This window comes from Ceratotherium simum, chromosome 14 (genome assembly GCF_057802395.1).
Source record: "Ceratotherium simum simum isolate JZ-2026a chromosome 14, ASM5780239v1, whole genome shotgun sequence".
NCBI classification, from domain to species: Eukaryota; Metazoa; Chordata; class Mammalia; order Perissodactyla; family Rhinocerotidae; genus Ceratotherium; species Ceratotherium simum.
Window position 1 is genome coordinate 44,909,060 of NC_141913.1, and position 18,797 is coordinate 44,927,856.

General features: G+C 36.1%; 1 protein-coding gene across 6 annotated transcripts in view; it reads left to right on the forward strand.

Moving 5' to 3' along the window:
• Positions 1-18,797, forward strand: part of WDR7 (WD repeat domain 7) — a 361,544-nt gene that overhangs the window by 211,645 nt on the left and 131,102 nt on the right. For all 6 annotated transcript variants that reach the window (XM_087439267.1, XM_087439266.1, XM_087439270.1 and 3 more), the window contains one exon: positions 4,724-4,945. In XM_087439267.1, coding sequence (XP_087295393.1) covers positions 4,724-4,945 — 222 coding nt within the window. The remainder of the gene's footprint in view (positions 1-4,723; positions 4,946-18,797) is intronic.

An 18,797-nucleotide genomic window follows, 5' to 3' on the forward strand; every position in this document is an offset into this window, starting at 1 on the left:
ACCTACTTCTCTTGCAAGGATTTTTTGGTTTTGTTTTGGTTAATTAGGATTTTTAAAAGAACTCAGGGCATGACATCGCAGATCTTTCTGCCGTGTTTTCATCAACTACTCAGACCTCACCGTGGATCTTGAAGCTGTCCACTTCTCTGCATCTCCTGTCTAACATCCCCAAACCAAACCAACCTTAATCTCTCATTTTGATTTCTACAATACTCTCCTAATTGATCACCTCACTTCCAGCATTCTTCATGCATGCTCGGAGTGGTTTTCTAAAACCCTAAATCTGATTGGGTCGTTCTGTGGCTTAAACCGTCTCTTACGTATCTTCCCAGTGTTTGTAGCATAAAAATTTAAATGTGACTATCACCTATAGAGCCATGTATGATCTGGCCCTTGCCTGCCTCTCTTGCCTCATTTTCTACTGTTCTCCTCTTGATTCATAGAGTTCCAGCTCATTTACTAATCCTTGAAATAGAAAACAACAAATTCCTTCATGCTTTAGGTTCTTAAATGTAGTGTTCCCTCAGTCCATAAAGTTCTCATTGGTTTTGTAACCTGTACATTTCTAATTCCTGTTTAGTAGCCTTTAAGTTCAATGAGGGCAGCGACTTTGCTTTTCTCATCCCTATTAATTCATATCTAGCGTAATGCCCCACATATACTAGACATTCAATTCTTATATGTTGAATGACTGAGTAACTGAGGGAATGAATGAACTTCTGCCACCACTGGTACTTAGTGTTTTCCACCTCGTCATCGCATGAGTCTTCTTCTGGTTCTTCTTGACACCAGTGTTGTTTTACCTCACAATCCACCCTCCATACTGCCACTATCATGATCTTTCTTACAACGAATGAATCTGATGTCACCACCTTATACAAAATTGTTCAACAGCTTTCCATTGACCAAAGGTTAAAAGTCTTCAACTTGTCATACAAGGCCTCTCATGGTTTGCTACCCCTTTAGCCTCCCCTGTTGTCATTCCTCTGTCTTACTTCCATTAGTATAGTATGACAAAGCTGAAAAACAAAGAGACAGAATAAAACAAAACGTCTAAAAATATTCAGCGCTCTTGGCTGCTAGTTTCTTGGTTGGCATACTGAGCTCTGAGGGCCCTTTGTTGTATTGATTTAATTAATGTATAGAGTAAAGAACTGAAAGAGGCCAGAAAAGCTAGATGGATTAATATTAGAAAGAGCAGAAAGCTGACCTCCAATCAAGATGGCTCCAGAAGTTCACTTTTTAAATCCCTCTGTACCAAATATATAGCAATGATGGATAAAATATACAAATAGAAAACCAAAGAGACATAACTAGGCTCAAGAAAGATATCTCTGTGAAGAAGTAATGGAATAGAAATGCAATGATCTGGGCTGAAACCATTAGCTGCTTTCCAGAAGCAGGCTTTTGGCTCCTATGACCTAGAGAACTTAAAATATTTTTATCACGAATAAAGCTTAAAGCCAGGAGCTAGGCTATGGCTTCCTTAGTTCCTGGAAGAATATTGAAAGGATGCGAGTACATTGCTACTCAGTTATAACTGAGATTGTGTTAATAAAGAAGAGGCAAATGGATATTAACTATGTGACTGGCGATGTTAACCATATTAGAAAATATTGAAAATAAGTAAATTGTGTTCAACCTAAGAACTTAGAAACAAAACAAAACAAAGAGAAAGAGAATAGAGAGAAGATGTGAAGAAAGTGAAGAAAGGAGAAATAGTAAGAATAACAGCAGAAATAAGTGAAATAGAAGGCAATGAGATAAGATCAAAACCAAAGTATTTTTTGAAAATCTGATAAAATATATATTTCTAATAAAACTGATAAAGGGATAAAAATAATATTAGAGAAGGCACAAATAATATTTAAAAGGATTCATAGCAACTGATACAATTGAAATTTTTTAATTGTAGACAATACTGTAAATAACTTCATACCAATAAATTTAAAAACTTAGATTAAATAGATAATTCTTTTTAAACTATAAGCTGTCAGAAATGACTCAAGGAGAAATAGAAAGTCAAACTAAATAAGTAACTATTAAAGAAAATGAATTCATAGTACACAATATTCCTTTTTCCACCCTGCTCCTCCCCTGCCCCTTCATTCCCTGCCCCCTGACTCCAGGAGTGGAGTGTCCTGAGACAGAGGCCCTGATAATTCTAGAGGAGAACTTCCATCCAACTTCTAGAATCTTTTAACTGTTTCAAAGAGTTGGTGACGGAAAGTTACTTAACCCAATTTTGGGGGCTTCTATTATATTGCTATTAAGACCCAACAAGAATAGTATATGAAAAGAAAATCATAGTCCAGTCTATGGACAAAATGTAAAAAACTCTATTAGCAAATTTAATTCAGAGTCTGTCTATTGGTCCGTTTATCTATCTGTCTACCTGCCTATCTACTGATCACCATCCATCCATCTATCCATCCATCCAGAGTTTACCCCCAGGAATGCAAGTATAGTTCAAGGTCAGAAAATATATAACATTTCAGGTAACATTAATACGATTATATAATAGATTAAAAACATTTGATAAGGCCAGGATTGTGGTGACCTCTAGGGCATGAGGGAAGGGTAGTGAGGTCAAGAAACAATCCATAGTGGACTTTGGTTATATCCACATTAATTAATTTTTCAGAATCTGAAGCAGCTATGGAAAAACATTAAGATATTATAAAGTTGATTGTGTACGTGTATGTCATGATACTCGTTATATATTCTCTATGTAATTCTATGGATGCTTGTAAAATTGCATGATAAATATCAACAAAAAATGAAAGGTACTCCACCTGTAAAAAGGAGTAAACTAAAAAGGGGGTAGGACTGAGCAAAGGACCAAGTCTTAGGAGAATTTTGGGAGAGTGAATGAGGTGTAGTTACTTTAGAGAGAAAAAGTTTGGGAAAAGAAATTTTAAGAAGCATTATTAATATTAGGAATGCAATTCCTCATTACCTGCTATTTATTGATACTTTAATAAGGATTTACAATTGTTTTCCATTATGTTTTGGGTATCACGCTGGTGTTTCTTCTGAATATGAAATTATGCTGAGCTTTGCCTAGGTTACAAGTATTTCTTCAAATGGCTAGTTGCGCTTCTGCATTCTAGTCTGTCTGGACAAAATACTCATCTTTTTCCTCTGAGTGCCCATCCCTCTTATTGCCTGGCAAACTCCTACTTATCCTTGAGTCTTAAATTCAGCATTCCCTTCTTTGTAAACAGGCTGTCCTTTTTTTATGCACTAGTGAGCTTCTTGAGAACGCGGACTATTTGTTTTCATGTTTGCAATACCCTGGCCCAAAGTAGATGCTTAGTAAATACTGTTAAATTAGTGGGCAAATTAATAAATGAGTTAATGAGCAATCTTTAAAAAGATTTATTGAGATATGATTTATATTTTATGGAATTCATCCTTTCAAAATGTAGAATCCAGTTATTCTTAGTATATTGGACTCATGCAGATATGAGTATAATCTAACTTTAGAACATTTTCATCATCTCAAAAACCTAGTGTTCATTAGCCATCATTAACCATTTCACCCCCATCCTACCCTAGACAACTGCTAATCTACTTTCTGTCTATATGGATTTGCCTATTCTGGACACTTCATGGAAATGGAATCATACAGTATGTGGTCCTTTGTTGACTGGCTTCTTTTCCTTAGCATAATGTTTTCAAGGTCATCCATGTTCCACATATATCAATATTTCATTCCTTTTTGTTGCTGAACAATATTTTATTGGATGGATTTACCAAATTTTGTTTACCCATTCGTCAGTTGACGAGCATTTGAGTTGTTTCTACTTTTTAGCTATCATGAATAATCCTGCTGTGAACATTCATGTACAAGTCTTTGTATGTACATTTGTTTTCATTTCTCTTGGATAAATACCAAGGAATGGAATTGCTGGGCCGTATGGTAACTCTATGTTTAACTTTTTGAGAAACTGCCAAACTATTTTCCAAAATAGTTGTACCATTTTACATCCTACCAGCAATGCATGAGGCTTTCAATTTCTGTATACACTCGACAACATGTTGTGATCCATCCTTTTTATTGCACCATTCTAGTGGATGTGAAGTGGTATCTCGTTGTGGTTTTGATTTGTATTTTCCTAATGACCAATTATGTTGAGCATCTTTTAATGTGCATATTGGCCACTCGTATATCTTTGGAGAAATATCTATTCAAATTGTTTGCCCCTTTTAAAAGTTGGGTTTTCTTATTATTGAGTTGTAAGAGTTCCTTATATGTTCTGGATATAGTCCCTTATTAGACATATGATTTGACAGTGTTTTCTCTCAGTCTGTGTGTTGTCTTTTTACTGTCTTGATTCTGTCATTTGAAGTACAAAAGTTTTTAATATCGATGAAGTCTGATTAAAAAAGTTTTTTTAAGTACTTGTGCTTTTGGTATCATATCTGAGAAATCATTGCCTAACCCAAGATCATGAAAATATACATCTATATTTTCTTCTGCAAGTTATTTGATTTTAGCTGTTATATTTTGGACTGTGATCCATTTTGAGATGATTTTTTTGTATGATGAGAAGTAGAAGTCCAAATTCATTTCTTACATGTGGATAACCAGTTGTCCTAGTGCCATTTGTTGAAAAGACTATTATTTCTTGAATGAGCATCTTGAATGTTTTTCTAATCACATGTCTTTTTTGTATTGATATTCTTTTAATTTATGTTTTTATGTTTTGGCTTCCAGGTTGCTTATCAAGTGTCCCACAAATGAAAAAAATTTCCACGTCTTATGAGGAAAGACGGAAGCAAGCTACTGCTATTGTTTTACTAGGAGTTATAGGAGCTGAATTTGGTGCTGAAATTGAACCTCCTAAACTGTTGACCAGACCGCGAAGCTCTAGTCAAATTCCTGAGGGTTTTGGTTTGACTAGTGGTGGATCCAACTACTCACTGGCCAGACATACTTGTAAGTTTTAAAATTCCTAATGCTGATCTGTTGCTTCTCAATACATATTATTTGTTAACAAAATCTCGGAATATTGGACATATCCCAAGTTTTAGCTCAAATAGAATGCTTAAGTGGAGTTAGAAAGCAGTACAGTCTGTTTGGCACATTACTGTGGAGTTATAGTTACTCGAACTTATTTTTAAAAGTTAAAATATGGTCTTTTAAATGCTTTTCTTAAAATAACACATTTCTGAGCTTTGTGTTTTAGGTTAAAACTTCTAACTAACAATTTCTGGAAAGCTATGCAACTTGTCCTGACCATAGTTTGAAAAGTCAGGGGTGGGAGTGTAACACCAATTTTTTCTTGGAAAAAAAAGAAAAAAGATATAGATATAAATATCTACCTATCTATTTTTCTTTCTCTTTTTTTTTTTTTGTGAGGAGGACTAGCCCTGAGCTAACATCCGATGCCAATCCTCCCCTTTTATTTCTTTAGGAAGATTGGCCCTGGGCTAACATCTGTGCCCATCCTCCTCTACTTTATATGGGACGCCACCACAGAATGGCTTAGCAAGCGGTGCGTCAGTGCGCACCCAGGATCCAAACCTACAAACCCCGGGCCGCCGCAGCGGAGCACGCGCACTTAACCAGTGCACTTAACCGCTGTGCCACTGGGCCAGCCTCCCAATCTATTTTTTTTAAAGAGCATGAATGAAGAATTATGAATTACCTCTGTAATTTAAAAAATATTCCAATAACAGTTTTTAAATGACTAAACAATTACATTCAGAGCTCAAAGGGCTTGTGTCATACTGCTACCTTTGGTTCTGTGATCGGTATGTTAACAATAGGTAAGGGTATTTTATAATGTCTTTTGGTAGTTCAAAAGACAAAAGACAAAAGTGTCGGAACTCCTTTAGGTAAGGTCAAAATGTTCTTGCCGTATTGCAAAAGCATTTATAATAAATTGTGTCATCTTAAGGACCAAATATAATCCTACTGAATATATCACAAGATATTCTGTGTAGAACAAATTACAATGTGTTCTTTTGGGGTTTTGGCCTTTAAGCAAGGGGAAAACATATATGTTACTTTGTTAGTTGTGACAGCAGAGAACTTCACTGGGTCATTGTTACATACTTTTGCTATGAACCCAGGGAGCCATATTAGTATTTTTTATTGTTAAAGCCCTGCTGTAGACTTAGCTGCCCCCTCCCCCTTTTGGGGCCCTTAATCCAACAAATATTTATTAGTATTAGTAATCTCTTGATCTCTATTTGACATTGAGAATCAGAGAGTGACAACAGCAATAACACCACGAACAATAATCAAGCAACTAATTCTTTTGAGCACAGTTTTAAGCTGTTTATGTGCGTTGACTGACTTAATCCTCATAATAACCCTATAAATTGGATGCCTCAGTTATCTCCATTTTACACGTAAGGCTAGTGGGGCACAGAGAGGTTTGGTTAACCTGGCCGAGATCATACCTCTAGGAAATGGCAGTTTCTGTCTCAGCACAGTCTGTTGGTTCCAGAGCTCATGCTGTTGACCATTGTGCAGACTGCTACTGTTCAATGGTTCCTGGTTGAAAAGGGCTTAATGACTAACATGTCCTATCAGTTAAAATTTAAAAACCACTTTATTTTCTATCCCCTCATTTGATCTTCAAAATAGAAATGAAGACTCTTTCAAAGTGGCTTAGCCAAAAACTGGTGAAACCTGAACTTGATCTCAAGCTGCTTGTGACCTGAGAAGCCATGCCCTTTCCATTTTCCACCTGTGCACGTCCGCCTTCCCTCTCCTGCAGAGGCCTCCATGCTGCTGGGGCCTGCCTCTCACCTCTAGCCTCTATCTTTGCTCCAGTTCATCAAGTTCTCTGCTTTTTATTCATAAAACTGTTCAAATCTTACCCACTGTGTGCAAGTCTCTTTAGTTAAGCCCAGCTCTCTGTGTGACTTATGTCTATAGTTCCTTATTTAGAATCTTGGCATTAGAATGTTAGAGGTGAGTGAAACCTTGATATCATTTATTTAGTCTGGTGGCTTTCACCATTTTTTGTTCACCGTCTCTCTAGTGAGTATCAAGATGCTAATCCCTTGCACATTTTTATGTTGAGGATATTGTGAATATTGACATTTAAAAATAAAACTATTGTTCTTTTTAGTATATTCAATAGAATATTTACCATAACTGTTTGATATCCATCATCATCCATCTTTAAAATATACATGACAAACTTTCCTTTAAAAGTCAGAAATCATACATCCTTGACTATTTTCCTTAAAGAGAGAAAATTTCTACCCTGACAGTTTTAAGGAAGGTGTTCATTTGCAGATTTAGCATCCAGAAATCAATTCCTTTAATTGTATTTTTAAAACTATTTTTGCTTTTAAAACTATTCCTTGAAGAGTTTTAAGACGCTACCATTTGAAGAGGATTATTTATTTTGAAGACTACTGATTTAGTACAACATATTTTATATGATTTCTCAGTGCTATTCTTTTGTATTTTATATTTTCCTGCAAAGAAAGTGAACATAAATACTATTTCTCTGGAATTTCCCATAGCTCAATATACATATCTGTATATAAATGTGAAAACATCATAAATTAATGAATTGCTGACTGATTCCACCCAAGCCATTGGCTGGTTGCTAAGCAGGTTAGTTTATACCACATTATCTTAGTTATCTTGACAAGTACTGTTGTCATCCCTTTTCTAACCACAATTTATCCTTATCTAAAATTCTGATATGCATGCATTTGCTTATGTATTTTTTTTTTTAACTGTAATAATTTCACCAGCAAATCATTACTACTGTTAACTAGAAAAAGAGGAAACGGGGCCGACCCCGTGCCTTAAGCAGTTAAGTGCGTGCACTCCGCTACTGGTGGCCCGGGTTCGGATCCTAGGCGCGCACCGACACACCACTTCTCTGGACATGCTGAGGCCGCGTCCCACATACAGCAACTAGCAGAATGTGCAACTATGACATACGACTATCTACTGGGGCTTTGGGGAGAAAAAGGCGGAAAAAACAAAGGAGGAGGATTGGCAATAGATGTTAGCTCAGGGCCGGTCTTCCTCAGCAAAGAGAGGAAGATTGGCATGGATGTTAGCTCAGGGCTGATCTTCCTCACAAAAAAAAGAAGAGGAAACAGGTTAGGAGAAAAGAGGGAATTAAAAAAGCTATGGCAGAGTAGAAAGATTTTTCAGAGAACCGTTCGGAATTGATAAAAGAGTCGAAGAGTCTTAGTACTGCTCTTTTGGTTTGTTAAAAGACTGGGAGCTGAACTACATGTCAAGGGGTCGACCCCAAAGCCTATTTCTGACAGGAGGGAAACCCTGGGCCGAGCTGTGCTATGGGGACAGCTTTGGCATGGTCCCTCCTCAGCTTTCCCAAGCAAAGTAAATAAAACTTACCCAAACATTTTAAATATTTAGGTGTTTTAAAACCAAGTTTATTCTTTAAGCATTTTGGATAAAGGGCTAGGGAAGGGCAGAAGGTAGCTTCTTCACAAATAATATTTAAAATTATTTCTTAAATAATACTTAAGATTATTAAACAAAAGATAGATTCAGAGAGGTTTCTAGCAAGCAAGAAATAATATATAAAAATGAATGATATAGTACCTGTTAGAACCAGTTTAAAATGTATCAAATATCCTTGATATTTTCCTCACTTATTATGGTTGCCCTATTTTAATAATTATAAAATATTTTAAAGATAATCGTGGGTTTGCTTTCAACTTCCATCGCATTACCCTGTTTTTTCCTCAAAAGTGTTAGATTCCTTTGTGGTAGATTTGCCTACCACAGGGATTTTCGAGACCTTTCTTATTTGAATTGAGGTGGCTTGATTAAATTTATATTTATCAGTTTAAATCTTGCTCTCTTGATTCGCAACAGATGTCTAAATATTCATGTCTCATTTGAGCTCTTTTTGATCAGCTGTGTGTAATATTAACCTGTTACAATGTTAACCTGCTAGAAGTTGCTATATGTATTGCTATGTTATTTGTTTATGTGACATTTAGAGTGCATTGCTACCATTAAATATTTAGTCTTAATGGCATCCTATTGAATGAGATAATAATTATCTTCATTTTGAGATAACACCATTAAGATGCAATACTTGATGAATTTTAATTGCTAATATAGTTAGAGGTACCGATAGTGAGTTCTAACCATCCTCGTAAAGCCATTCTGTGAAAACTCATAAGGTCGTCAAATCCCAATTATTTGCATTGATGGGAGGGGAAGAGTGACACTGAAGCCTAATTCAAAAGTCATATTTTGTGTGTGTGTGTGTGTGTGTGTGTGTGAGGAGGACTGGCCCTGAGCTAACATCCATTGCCAAGCTTCCTCTTTTTGCTTGAGGAAGATTGTCCCTGAGCTAACATCTGTGCCAGTCTTCCTCTATTTTGTATATGGAATACTGCCACTGCCTGGCTTGATGAGCGGTGTGTAGGTCTGCTCCTGGGATCCGGGCCACGAACCCCAGCCGCCGAAGTGGAGCACACGAACTAACTGCTACGCCACTGGGCAGGCCCCAAGTCATACTTAGTTTTATAATACATTTTATACTTATATTTGAATATATATGAGTCTTTTGTAGGAGTTGTATTTTACATAAAACATAAAATCACATATTGAAGACAAAGCTGAAGGTCTCTGGAGATTAAGAGGCCTAGACTAGGCCACTCTGTTACCTTGTAACCTTGGTAGGTGAAGTTTCCCTCTGGGTTGCAGTTTCCTCTTGTATAGAATAAAGAGTAAGAACTATTTTGTCTTTAAAGCTGCTTTTGATCCAATTAGTCTCTGCTTCAGAAGTGAAATAGAAAGTATCCCAGGAAATTCACCTTCTTCATCACCTTCTCATTTTCCTCTCCGTGTAGGGATGAATGCTCTCTTGTTTTACATCAGCTCAACTTCAGTAGAGATCCTTCTTCAGTTTTATTTTGATCCACTAGTGAGGCATTATTTGAATATTTTAGCATATGATTTATAATATTACCTTACAGGTCTTTTGCTTCATTCTTTCATTTGGTCTGTTCTGCTCATTTTATAATTGTGGAATTATGCTGGCACATCTGTAGTAAATCCCATTTTGATCTCTCATTAGCTTTTTGACTTTGGGCAAGTGTCATAAGTCATTTCCCTAGGCAGCAGTCTCTGAGACAGATTTGTGTGCAGGAGTATTCTGAGGATCAATACCTTTAGCTGTGAAACAAGCAGGATTGGGCAGGGGGAGAAGTTGAATTGCATTTCAATTGCCTAGAAAGCTTCAGCTGATCTCAGGGAACTGTGGAGTTGGGATGGCCCTTCAGACTTACCCTGAATTGGGGCAAAGGCTCGGCCTTTATATCCCCCTGTCAGTCAGTCATTGGATCCAAGTCACTGGTGTCCTGAGAAGGGAGCATGACCTTGGGTGAGCCAACTGTCTTCAACCTACGGCAAATCCCACAGAGGAACTCAGCTGAGATTTATCAGCCACTCAGGCCCCCGAGAGCTTAGGGGAGTGAGTACTTCAGTCTTGGAGGGGAAGAATGGGCGGCCTCTCTAGGCTTCCACTCAGCATGTTACTAACTATGTGTGTCCCAGTTCCCCCTTCTATCAACAGAAATGGAAAGAGGGACTACCACTTATTTAACACGCTTTTTATTCCACCTCCATACATATCTCTTGTTACCCTGCAAGAGAGGTATTTTATCCAATACCTAGCACAATATGAGGCTTATTACTAATAGCTGATTATTGAGCATTTACTCTGTACCAGGCATTTTGCTATGCACTTTACATGTATTATCTTATTTAATCTTCTAATCCTATCAAATAAGTACTATTATTATTCCCATTTATCAGATGAGGAAACTGATGCTTTGCCCAGTACTCACTAAAGCTTTGTGAAATTGGATTCAACTTTCTTCTGCAGACAATATATTGAGGGCATGGGTTAAGTGTTTTAAGATCATACTGCTATAAAGTGTCAATCCTGGACTTGAACACCTATCTTCCAACTCTAAATCAGTGTATTTTCACCATTTCACACAATCTTCTTGTGTTATAAACAAGAAAGATTCAGAAGTGATGCTGCAAAAAAGAGGGGGAAGTCAGCAAGTACCAGGTCTCCTTTAAATATGGGCATCCATTGCATCATTCATTTAGGGATGTGCTGGTGCGTGGAGATATAAATGTGTACAAAATCCACATCTCTGTACTTACGAAATGACTTGTATCTGTGATGTGAAATATTTAGATTAGAGAAAATGAATTTTTCCCCATAGTGGGTCTTTAGAAATACTGTAATGCTAGTGTTCTTCAGCTAGCCAAGGTGTATGACCTCCCTGACGTTCCATGGAAAGTGCTGTGTGTTTGTGCATTTGTGTTTCTGTTCTGGGAAAAGGAACCACAGATTCCATTCAGTTTTCAAAAGAAAGTCATTAAAATATAAATGGATAAGAACTCCAAGAGTTTGTTAGAATAAATTGCTTATCTGTTATTATGATTTTTAAAAACAGTATAGAGTTATATTTTATATGAACTCTTTAGATTAGTTCAGCTATAATACCACCAAATGGAAGCCTCAGTTAGATGATACCTAAGAGATATTTTAATTCTATGAAAGCTGTATGAGTTTTATATTGTTCTGGTGCTATGTTTGATTTTATTTTGTTGTTGTCTACTATCATGAAAACGATCCCCCATATACTTCGTGTGCTTTCTAACCATGAGTATTTTATTTAGTGAATATATTAATATTGGTTGAGGATGATTTTATAATGAATTTATTTCCTGAATTTTAAGGTAAGAAAGTTAAACCAAATCTCAAATGTTTTATCAGCAAGATTAAGACAAACTCACTGAATTGCATAATAACAGAACTCTTGGTAGTCGCAAGTTATGAAAAAAGTAGCAACAATGATGAGGAAAGCATCGTGCCATTTGCAAAAATAAGCAGTGACAAAAGAATGAATGTTTTCACTGTTCACAAACAAGTCATCGGATTGTGTTGCTGAGCTGCTGCTGTAGCCAGGAGATTGCATTGCTGTTTGCTCTCCCTCATGCTCTGACCTGGCCTTCCCGGCACTGGGAAATAATCCTGCCTTCCTGTCTGGCTCCTTACTCCACTCTCCACCTCATTCATTCTTCTTCTCATTGCACTAACTCAGCATGCCGTGTTCTTCACCACCACTTCCCATTTGTAATTTCACCTTTGAAGATCATCCTGGTTCCAGATGCCACTTGACTTGCATGTCCATTACATCTTCTGTGTTTAGAACAGTAGTTCTTCACTCTGGCTGTGCACTAAAATCATTTACATTTATATTACTCTCAAAGCTGAATCTTTAGGTGGTTCAGCCTTTTTCTTAGAATTTCATCATTCTGGATCGCTTGGGTTTGAACTTGACATCACCACTCAGTATCTGTGTGGCCTTAAATGCTTGTGGCTCAGTTTCTTTAACTGAAAAATGGGAATAATAATAGCATCTACCTCACAGGGTGTGAGGGTTAAGTAAATTAGTGTATGTAAAGCACTTAGAAAAGTGCCTGACATGTGTGTTAGTTAAATGTTAGTATTTATTATGGTTACTAGAAATGTTTATAAAAGAATAAGGAAAGGAAATAGCTCAAGCATCTGCTATGTACGAGGCATTTACATGTGTATATACTACTATTAAAATCTTCCCAGGAACCTTGTGAGGTAGATATTACTATCAACATTTTATATATGAGTGAACTGATATTCACAAAAACTAACTAACTTCCTTAAGGTCATCTGTCTTGTAAGGGATTTGATCTAGAAGCATTTTTTTTTTCCTGAAGCCCATGATATTCTTTTCTGCAACACACACTGATTCCCACTGTTTGTGGTAAAGCATATTAGTTCCTAGAGGATTTTTGTAAAAATATACTTTTCTTTGTGCACATTATTATACATATGTTTAAATAAAACACTAAGTATTTTTGGAACTATCTGTAATTGAATGAATTTCTATATGTTTATTAGCTTGTTTCTCCTTTTAACCACATCAACATACTAAGCTCAGATCAAATGGAAATTTTCACTACTCTTTTGTTTTTACTTGTAAATAATTTATGTTGTATAATAGCTTTATCATTTTTAGCTGAGATCTGACACTTGCATTATAGACCCTAACTATTTGGTGATGTAATCCCATCCTTGTTCTCTAAAAATAACTTTAATTTGCAGTTGTTTTTTGTTAATTCACTACATTTATGGGTTTTAGATGCCTCTTCCATAAAACAAGTTGGACAAGGTTATTTCTAAGGCCACTTCCATCTAAAATTACAAGGTTCTGTGAAATTCTAAATGTGATTTATTATGATTCTAACTACGGAGTGCTGGTGTTTATTGCTGCCACTTGAACTTGCCTATCTTATTTTGATTGCTCTATACCAATTGTTCTGTCTGCTTTTATAGGCTCCAGTAGTCCACAGCTATGCCATATGTTTGAAGCTGAGCATCTTTAATGTATTTTTCGGCCATCTCTCCTTGTGGGTACCTCATATCAGCTTACCAGGCTACAGTTGTTTCTACATAACTCATTCTCTACACATATCCAGCTTAGTGGACTTGTGTTATGTTGAATTTATTTCAGTAGCTAAATATAAAATCTGTGGGAGTTTGAGATCTATATCCTTATAGAAATGTAGTACAAAGGCATTAGAACAATTTTTTGGTCTAGAATGTGATACAGCATTGGTATAAGACTCTACCAACCATCTAATATATGTATTAGTTACTTTGATTCAGTTTGCAATTTTAGTTCAACTTTTAGTTTCCTTGATTCCTTGTCACTGGACTGCCTGAGTACTAGATTCAGTGACAAGATTTAGCATTGTATTGCCAGTGGCAACTCTTTTCTTTTTTTTTTTTTTTTGCATAGGATATTTTTACTTCTGGTTTTTAAATAACCTTAGTCTGAAGTTTTCTGACAGCTCTGCAGAGTGGTTCCTAAGCATTTGTATGTCTTAATATATGTGTGCTCCACAGTCGCTGTAATTAACATATTTAATTAACATTTAGTTCTGTAAGTTCAAACAATTTTATATCAGCAAGGGACAATAGAAAACATCTAGTCTAGTCCCTTCAAAAACTTCAGAACTGTTGATGGTTCTCTTAGAAAGCCTCTCAGTTAAGAAGTGAGCAGAAACATTTTGTGAATTTGTTTGTAGATTCCTTAGAAAACATAATTTCCAAGACTCTTTTGAATGGTAGGGTGCCAAAGTCTGTTTTATTGCTTTACGCTTTGGCCTCCGTGATCATAGAGTAAGTGCTGGTGAACTTCTTGGTGCTGTCTAATTCACTGGGAGCTGCCAGAGCCCAAGTCGGCTAGAGAACCTGAATGCTTGTATGAAATCAGTAAATATAGAGCTCTTTTCTTATCCCTTTGGTTTTCAAATTATGTTCTGTAGAGCCCTGGAGCTCCATAGTGGTGGCTCAATGGCTGCCTGGGCTCTTACCACTACTTTAGTAGCACTGACTTGCGTGTGTTTTATTTATTTTATTTTGTGTGTATGTGAGGCAGATTAGCCCTGAGCTAAGAACTGCTGCCAATCCTCCTCTTTTTGCTGAGGAAGATTGGCCCTGGGCTAACATCCATGCACATCTTCCTCTACTTTATATGTGGGACGCCTGCCACAGCATGGCTTGATAAGGGTGCGTAGGTTCACACCCTGGGATCCAAACCTGCGAACCCCGAGCCGCTGAAGCAGAGCCTGTGAGCTTAACCACTATGCCACCGGGCTGGCCCCTTATGTGTGTTTTAGAAGTTACAGTTTGGCATCACATTGTATCTGCAAAGAGAAACTGCCAAAGACAGAGTTAGACTCTCCAAAAAAAAAAAAAAAACTCTGGAAACTACAAATTATACATCCCTCAAAAACTCAATGGTAATTGAAATTCTTGATTCTCTCACCCAAATCTGCTCTGCTTATGGCCTTCCCCATCTCAGTTGCTGATCGTTCTTTCTTTCCAGTTTCTTAGAGTCATTTCTAATTCCTCTCTTCCTCTCATCACAACATCTAATCCATGAGGAAATCTGACTGGCTGTACCTTCAAAATATATTAAAAATTCAGGTACTTCTTACCACCTTTACGATTATCACTCTGGTTGGCTACCTTCATTTCTCACCTGGGTTACTGCCAAGACTTCCAGCTTCTACCTTTATCCTTATAGTAGGTTTCTAACATAGTAGTCATGGTGGTGATGCTTTCAAAACCTAAGGTAGGGGCCGGCCTGATGGCGCAAGTGGTTAAGTGCGCGCGCTTCACTTTGGCGTCCCGGGGTTCACAGGTTCGGATCCCGGGCACACACCGACGCATCACTTGTCAAAGCCATGCTGTGGCGGCGTCCCACATAAAGTGGAGGAAGATGGGCACGGTTGTTAGCTCAGGGCCAACCTTCCTCAGCAAAAAAAAAAGAGGAGGATTGACATTGGATGTTAGCTCAGGGCTGATCTTCCTCACAAAAAAAAAAAAACCCTAAGGTAGATCATATCAGTCAAGGGTATCCATATGGCTGATCAGCATGTAAATACTAGTGAACAATGTAGAAAATCATCATGTTTTGAAAGACGTTCCAACAAATAGACCCTAAAAATCAGGAAGAAAAAGACAAGACAACCCAGTTTTTTAAAAAAAAAAACAAACCCAGATAAGACTACCAACAGACATTTTACCACAGAAGGACTGCAGATGCCAAAAAATACTCAGCTTACCCAATAATTAAAGGAATAGGGTATAGGAAAAATTTACTAGAAACACTTATTTGTTTAAAAGAATTTTTTTTACAGTGAATGGATTTTCATGTATTAAAATAAATTAAAATAATAAATAGATGCCTATATTTTACAGATAATATATTGTAAAAATCTCAGTAATTATGGCAATTATAAAAGAAGTCCCATAGCTAACAATATACTTAAGAAACACAGAAGAAACTACAATATGTTACTGAGGGAAATAAAATGATATTTGAGTAAATAAAAAGCCTTGTAGTTCTTGAATGGATAAGATGATTCCATGTGGTAAATATCTCAGTTCCCATTAATATATAAATGTCACACAAATGCAATGAAAAATCTCAACATCATTCTTTTAATAACTAGTCAAAATTATTCTAAAATTAACATACAAGAGATAAATGGAATATGTGATTTGTTTTATTTAATAAACACATATATACCAGTCACTATTTTAGGTACTTTACAAATAGTAACTCATTTAATCCTCATTTATAACCCTTTGAAGTATGTAATTATAAAAAAAAGTCAACCTATACAGTACTATAAAAATATAAAATACCTAGGCATTAACAAAGAATATGGAAGACTTTATAGAAAAAATTTAAAAATTTCACTGAAGGAGTTTTTAAAGACCTAAGTAAATAGGGAGATGTACGCTTTTATAGATAGGAGTACTCAATATCATAAGAATGACAATTATCATAAATTCAATACCATTCCCTACAAGACACCAGTCGGATCTTTCTTGTTTTTGTTATTGAGCTTGACAAGCTGATTCTCAAAATCATATGAAAGAGCGATGGTCGAAGAAAAGCCGTGACACTTCTGAAGAAGACGACCAAGGTGGAGGGTTTTTCCTTACCTTATGTAACAGTTACAGTGTTATCTTGGCAGACCTGTAGAGCAGAATAGCACAGAAATGGTCCTGTATATACATAGGAATTTGATTCTGTATACATCTAGCATTGTAGATCAGTAAAATAAAGGATAGAATATTTGATAAATGGTATAGTTACCATTGGCTATCCATAAGGAAGGATAATGAAATTGGATCCCTAATGCCCCCTTAAAAATCAATTTTATGTGGATTTTAAGACTTAAATATGAAAGCTTAAACCATGTTACTTTAAAAAGATAATAGGAAAACATGACCTTGGAATGTGAAACGATTCTGTAAACAGGTGACAGAAAGCCCAACCAAACAATAAAGAAGATGGATAAATTCAACTACATTAAAATTAAAACCTTCTGTAATCAAAAATACCTTTTAAAAAGTGAAAAGTAAAGCCACAAAGAGAGAAAAAGCTATTTATTACACAAGTAACTGACAAGAGATTGTTAAACACATTTATATTTTAAAAAATTAGTAAGAAAAAGACAATTGCAGAGCAGAAAAATGGGTAAAAATTGAAAAAGCACATCAGAGAAAGGAAACAAGAATGGCTAATAAACCTGTAAAAAGTTGTTAAGCCTGTTATAAGAAAAATGCAAATTAAAAGCAAAATGAACTATCATTTCTCATCTACTAAACTGAAAGCTTAAAATCTGACATTATCAAATTTTGGTGAGGATTTGGAGCAACTAGAACTTTCTTACACTTAACTGGGGAGTGTAAATTGGTTTAAACACTTTGGAAAGCAGTTGAGTGTACCATCCTATGAGTCTACTCTGCGTTGTCTAGAGAAACCCTTCCTCATGTGAAAAGAGTGTGTGAAATCTTGCCACGTGTGAAATGAATGTTTTCTTCCATTCTGTGGATTGCCTTTTGGTTACCTTAACAGTGTGTTTCAAAGAACACAATTCTCTGATTTCAGTGAAGTATACAGTTTATCAATTATTTTGTTTTATAGTTCATGCTTTTTGTATTCTAAGAAATATATGCCTACCAAAAATCTCAAAGATTTTTTTTCTGTATATTTTCTTTTGGAAATTTTAGCTTTTGCACTTAGGTGTATGCTCAATTTAGAATGAATTTTTGAGTATGATGTGAGGTAAGGGTTTATATAAAAATATATATATATTTTTTTTGCTGAGGAAGATTAACCCTAAGCTAACATTTGTGCCAGTCTTCCTCTATTTTGTATGTGGGACGCCACCACAGCATGGCTGGTGAGTGATGTAGGTCCACGCCCGGAATCCGAACCCACAAACCCTGGGCCACCAAAGCGGAGTGCACAAAACTTTAACCACTCAGCCAAGAGGCCAGCCCCTATATTTTTTAATATGTGTAGAAATTCAGTTGTTCCAGCAACATTTGCTGAGAACATTTTTTTCTTTTTTGCCCCCATTCAGTTGCCTTTTTTGAAAATCAGTTGATCCTAGATGTTTGGGTCTATTCCTAAACCTTCTCTTCTCTTCCATTAATATTTTTGTCTATTCACTAATACTGCACTGTCTTGATGACTTTAGCTTTAGAGTAGGTACTGAAATTAGGCAGCATAAGTCCTCCAACTTAGTTCTTCTGTTGTAAAATTGCTTTAGCTATTCCAGGTAATTTGTGGTTTGATAAAAATTTTGGAATCTACTTGTCAATTTGTTTGGGGAAAAAAAAAAAGCCTGCTGGAATTTTGATTGGAATTGCCTTGAATCTATAGATGAATTTTGGGAGAACTGACAACAATATTAAGCCTTACAACGTGTGAATGTGGTATATTGCACTGTTGATTTAGATCTTCTTTAATTCATCTCAGCAGTAGTCTGTGGTCAATTTTAAGAGGTCTCACGGAGACTTTTTGGAGTCCCAAAAGAAGAGGAAACAGAGAATGTGTCAGCAAAAATATTTGAGAAATAATGCCTGAAACTTTCCCAAATTTGATGAAGGACACAGATTTACAGATTCGAGAAATTCAACAAACCCCAAACAGGTTAAACTTTTAAAAAATCATGCCTCGAAACATCATAATGTTGTGTAGTTTGTTTCCAGTTTTTACTGTTAGAGACACAATATTAAAATTGCCACCTCAGTGTGTGTGCTTGCATGTGTTCATAAATATTTTGTTGAGTGACTTCCTAGAAGTAAATTCCTATGTCAAAATTTATCCATATTTTAAATTTGGATAGCTATACCAGGTTGATGTGTAATCAAGTTGTATCA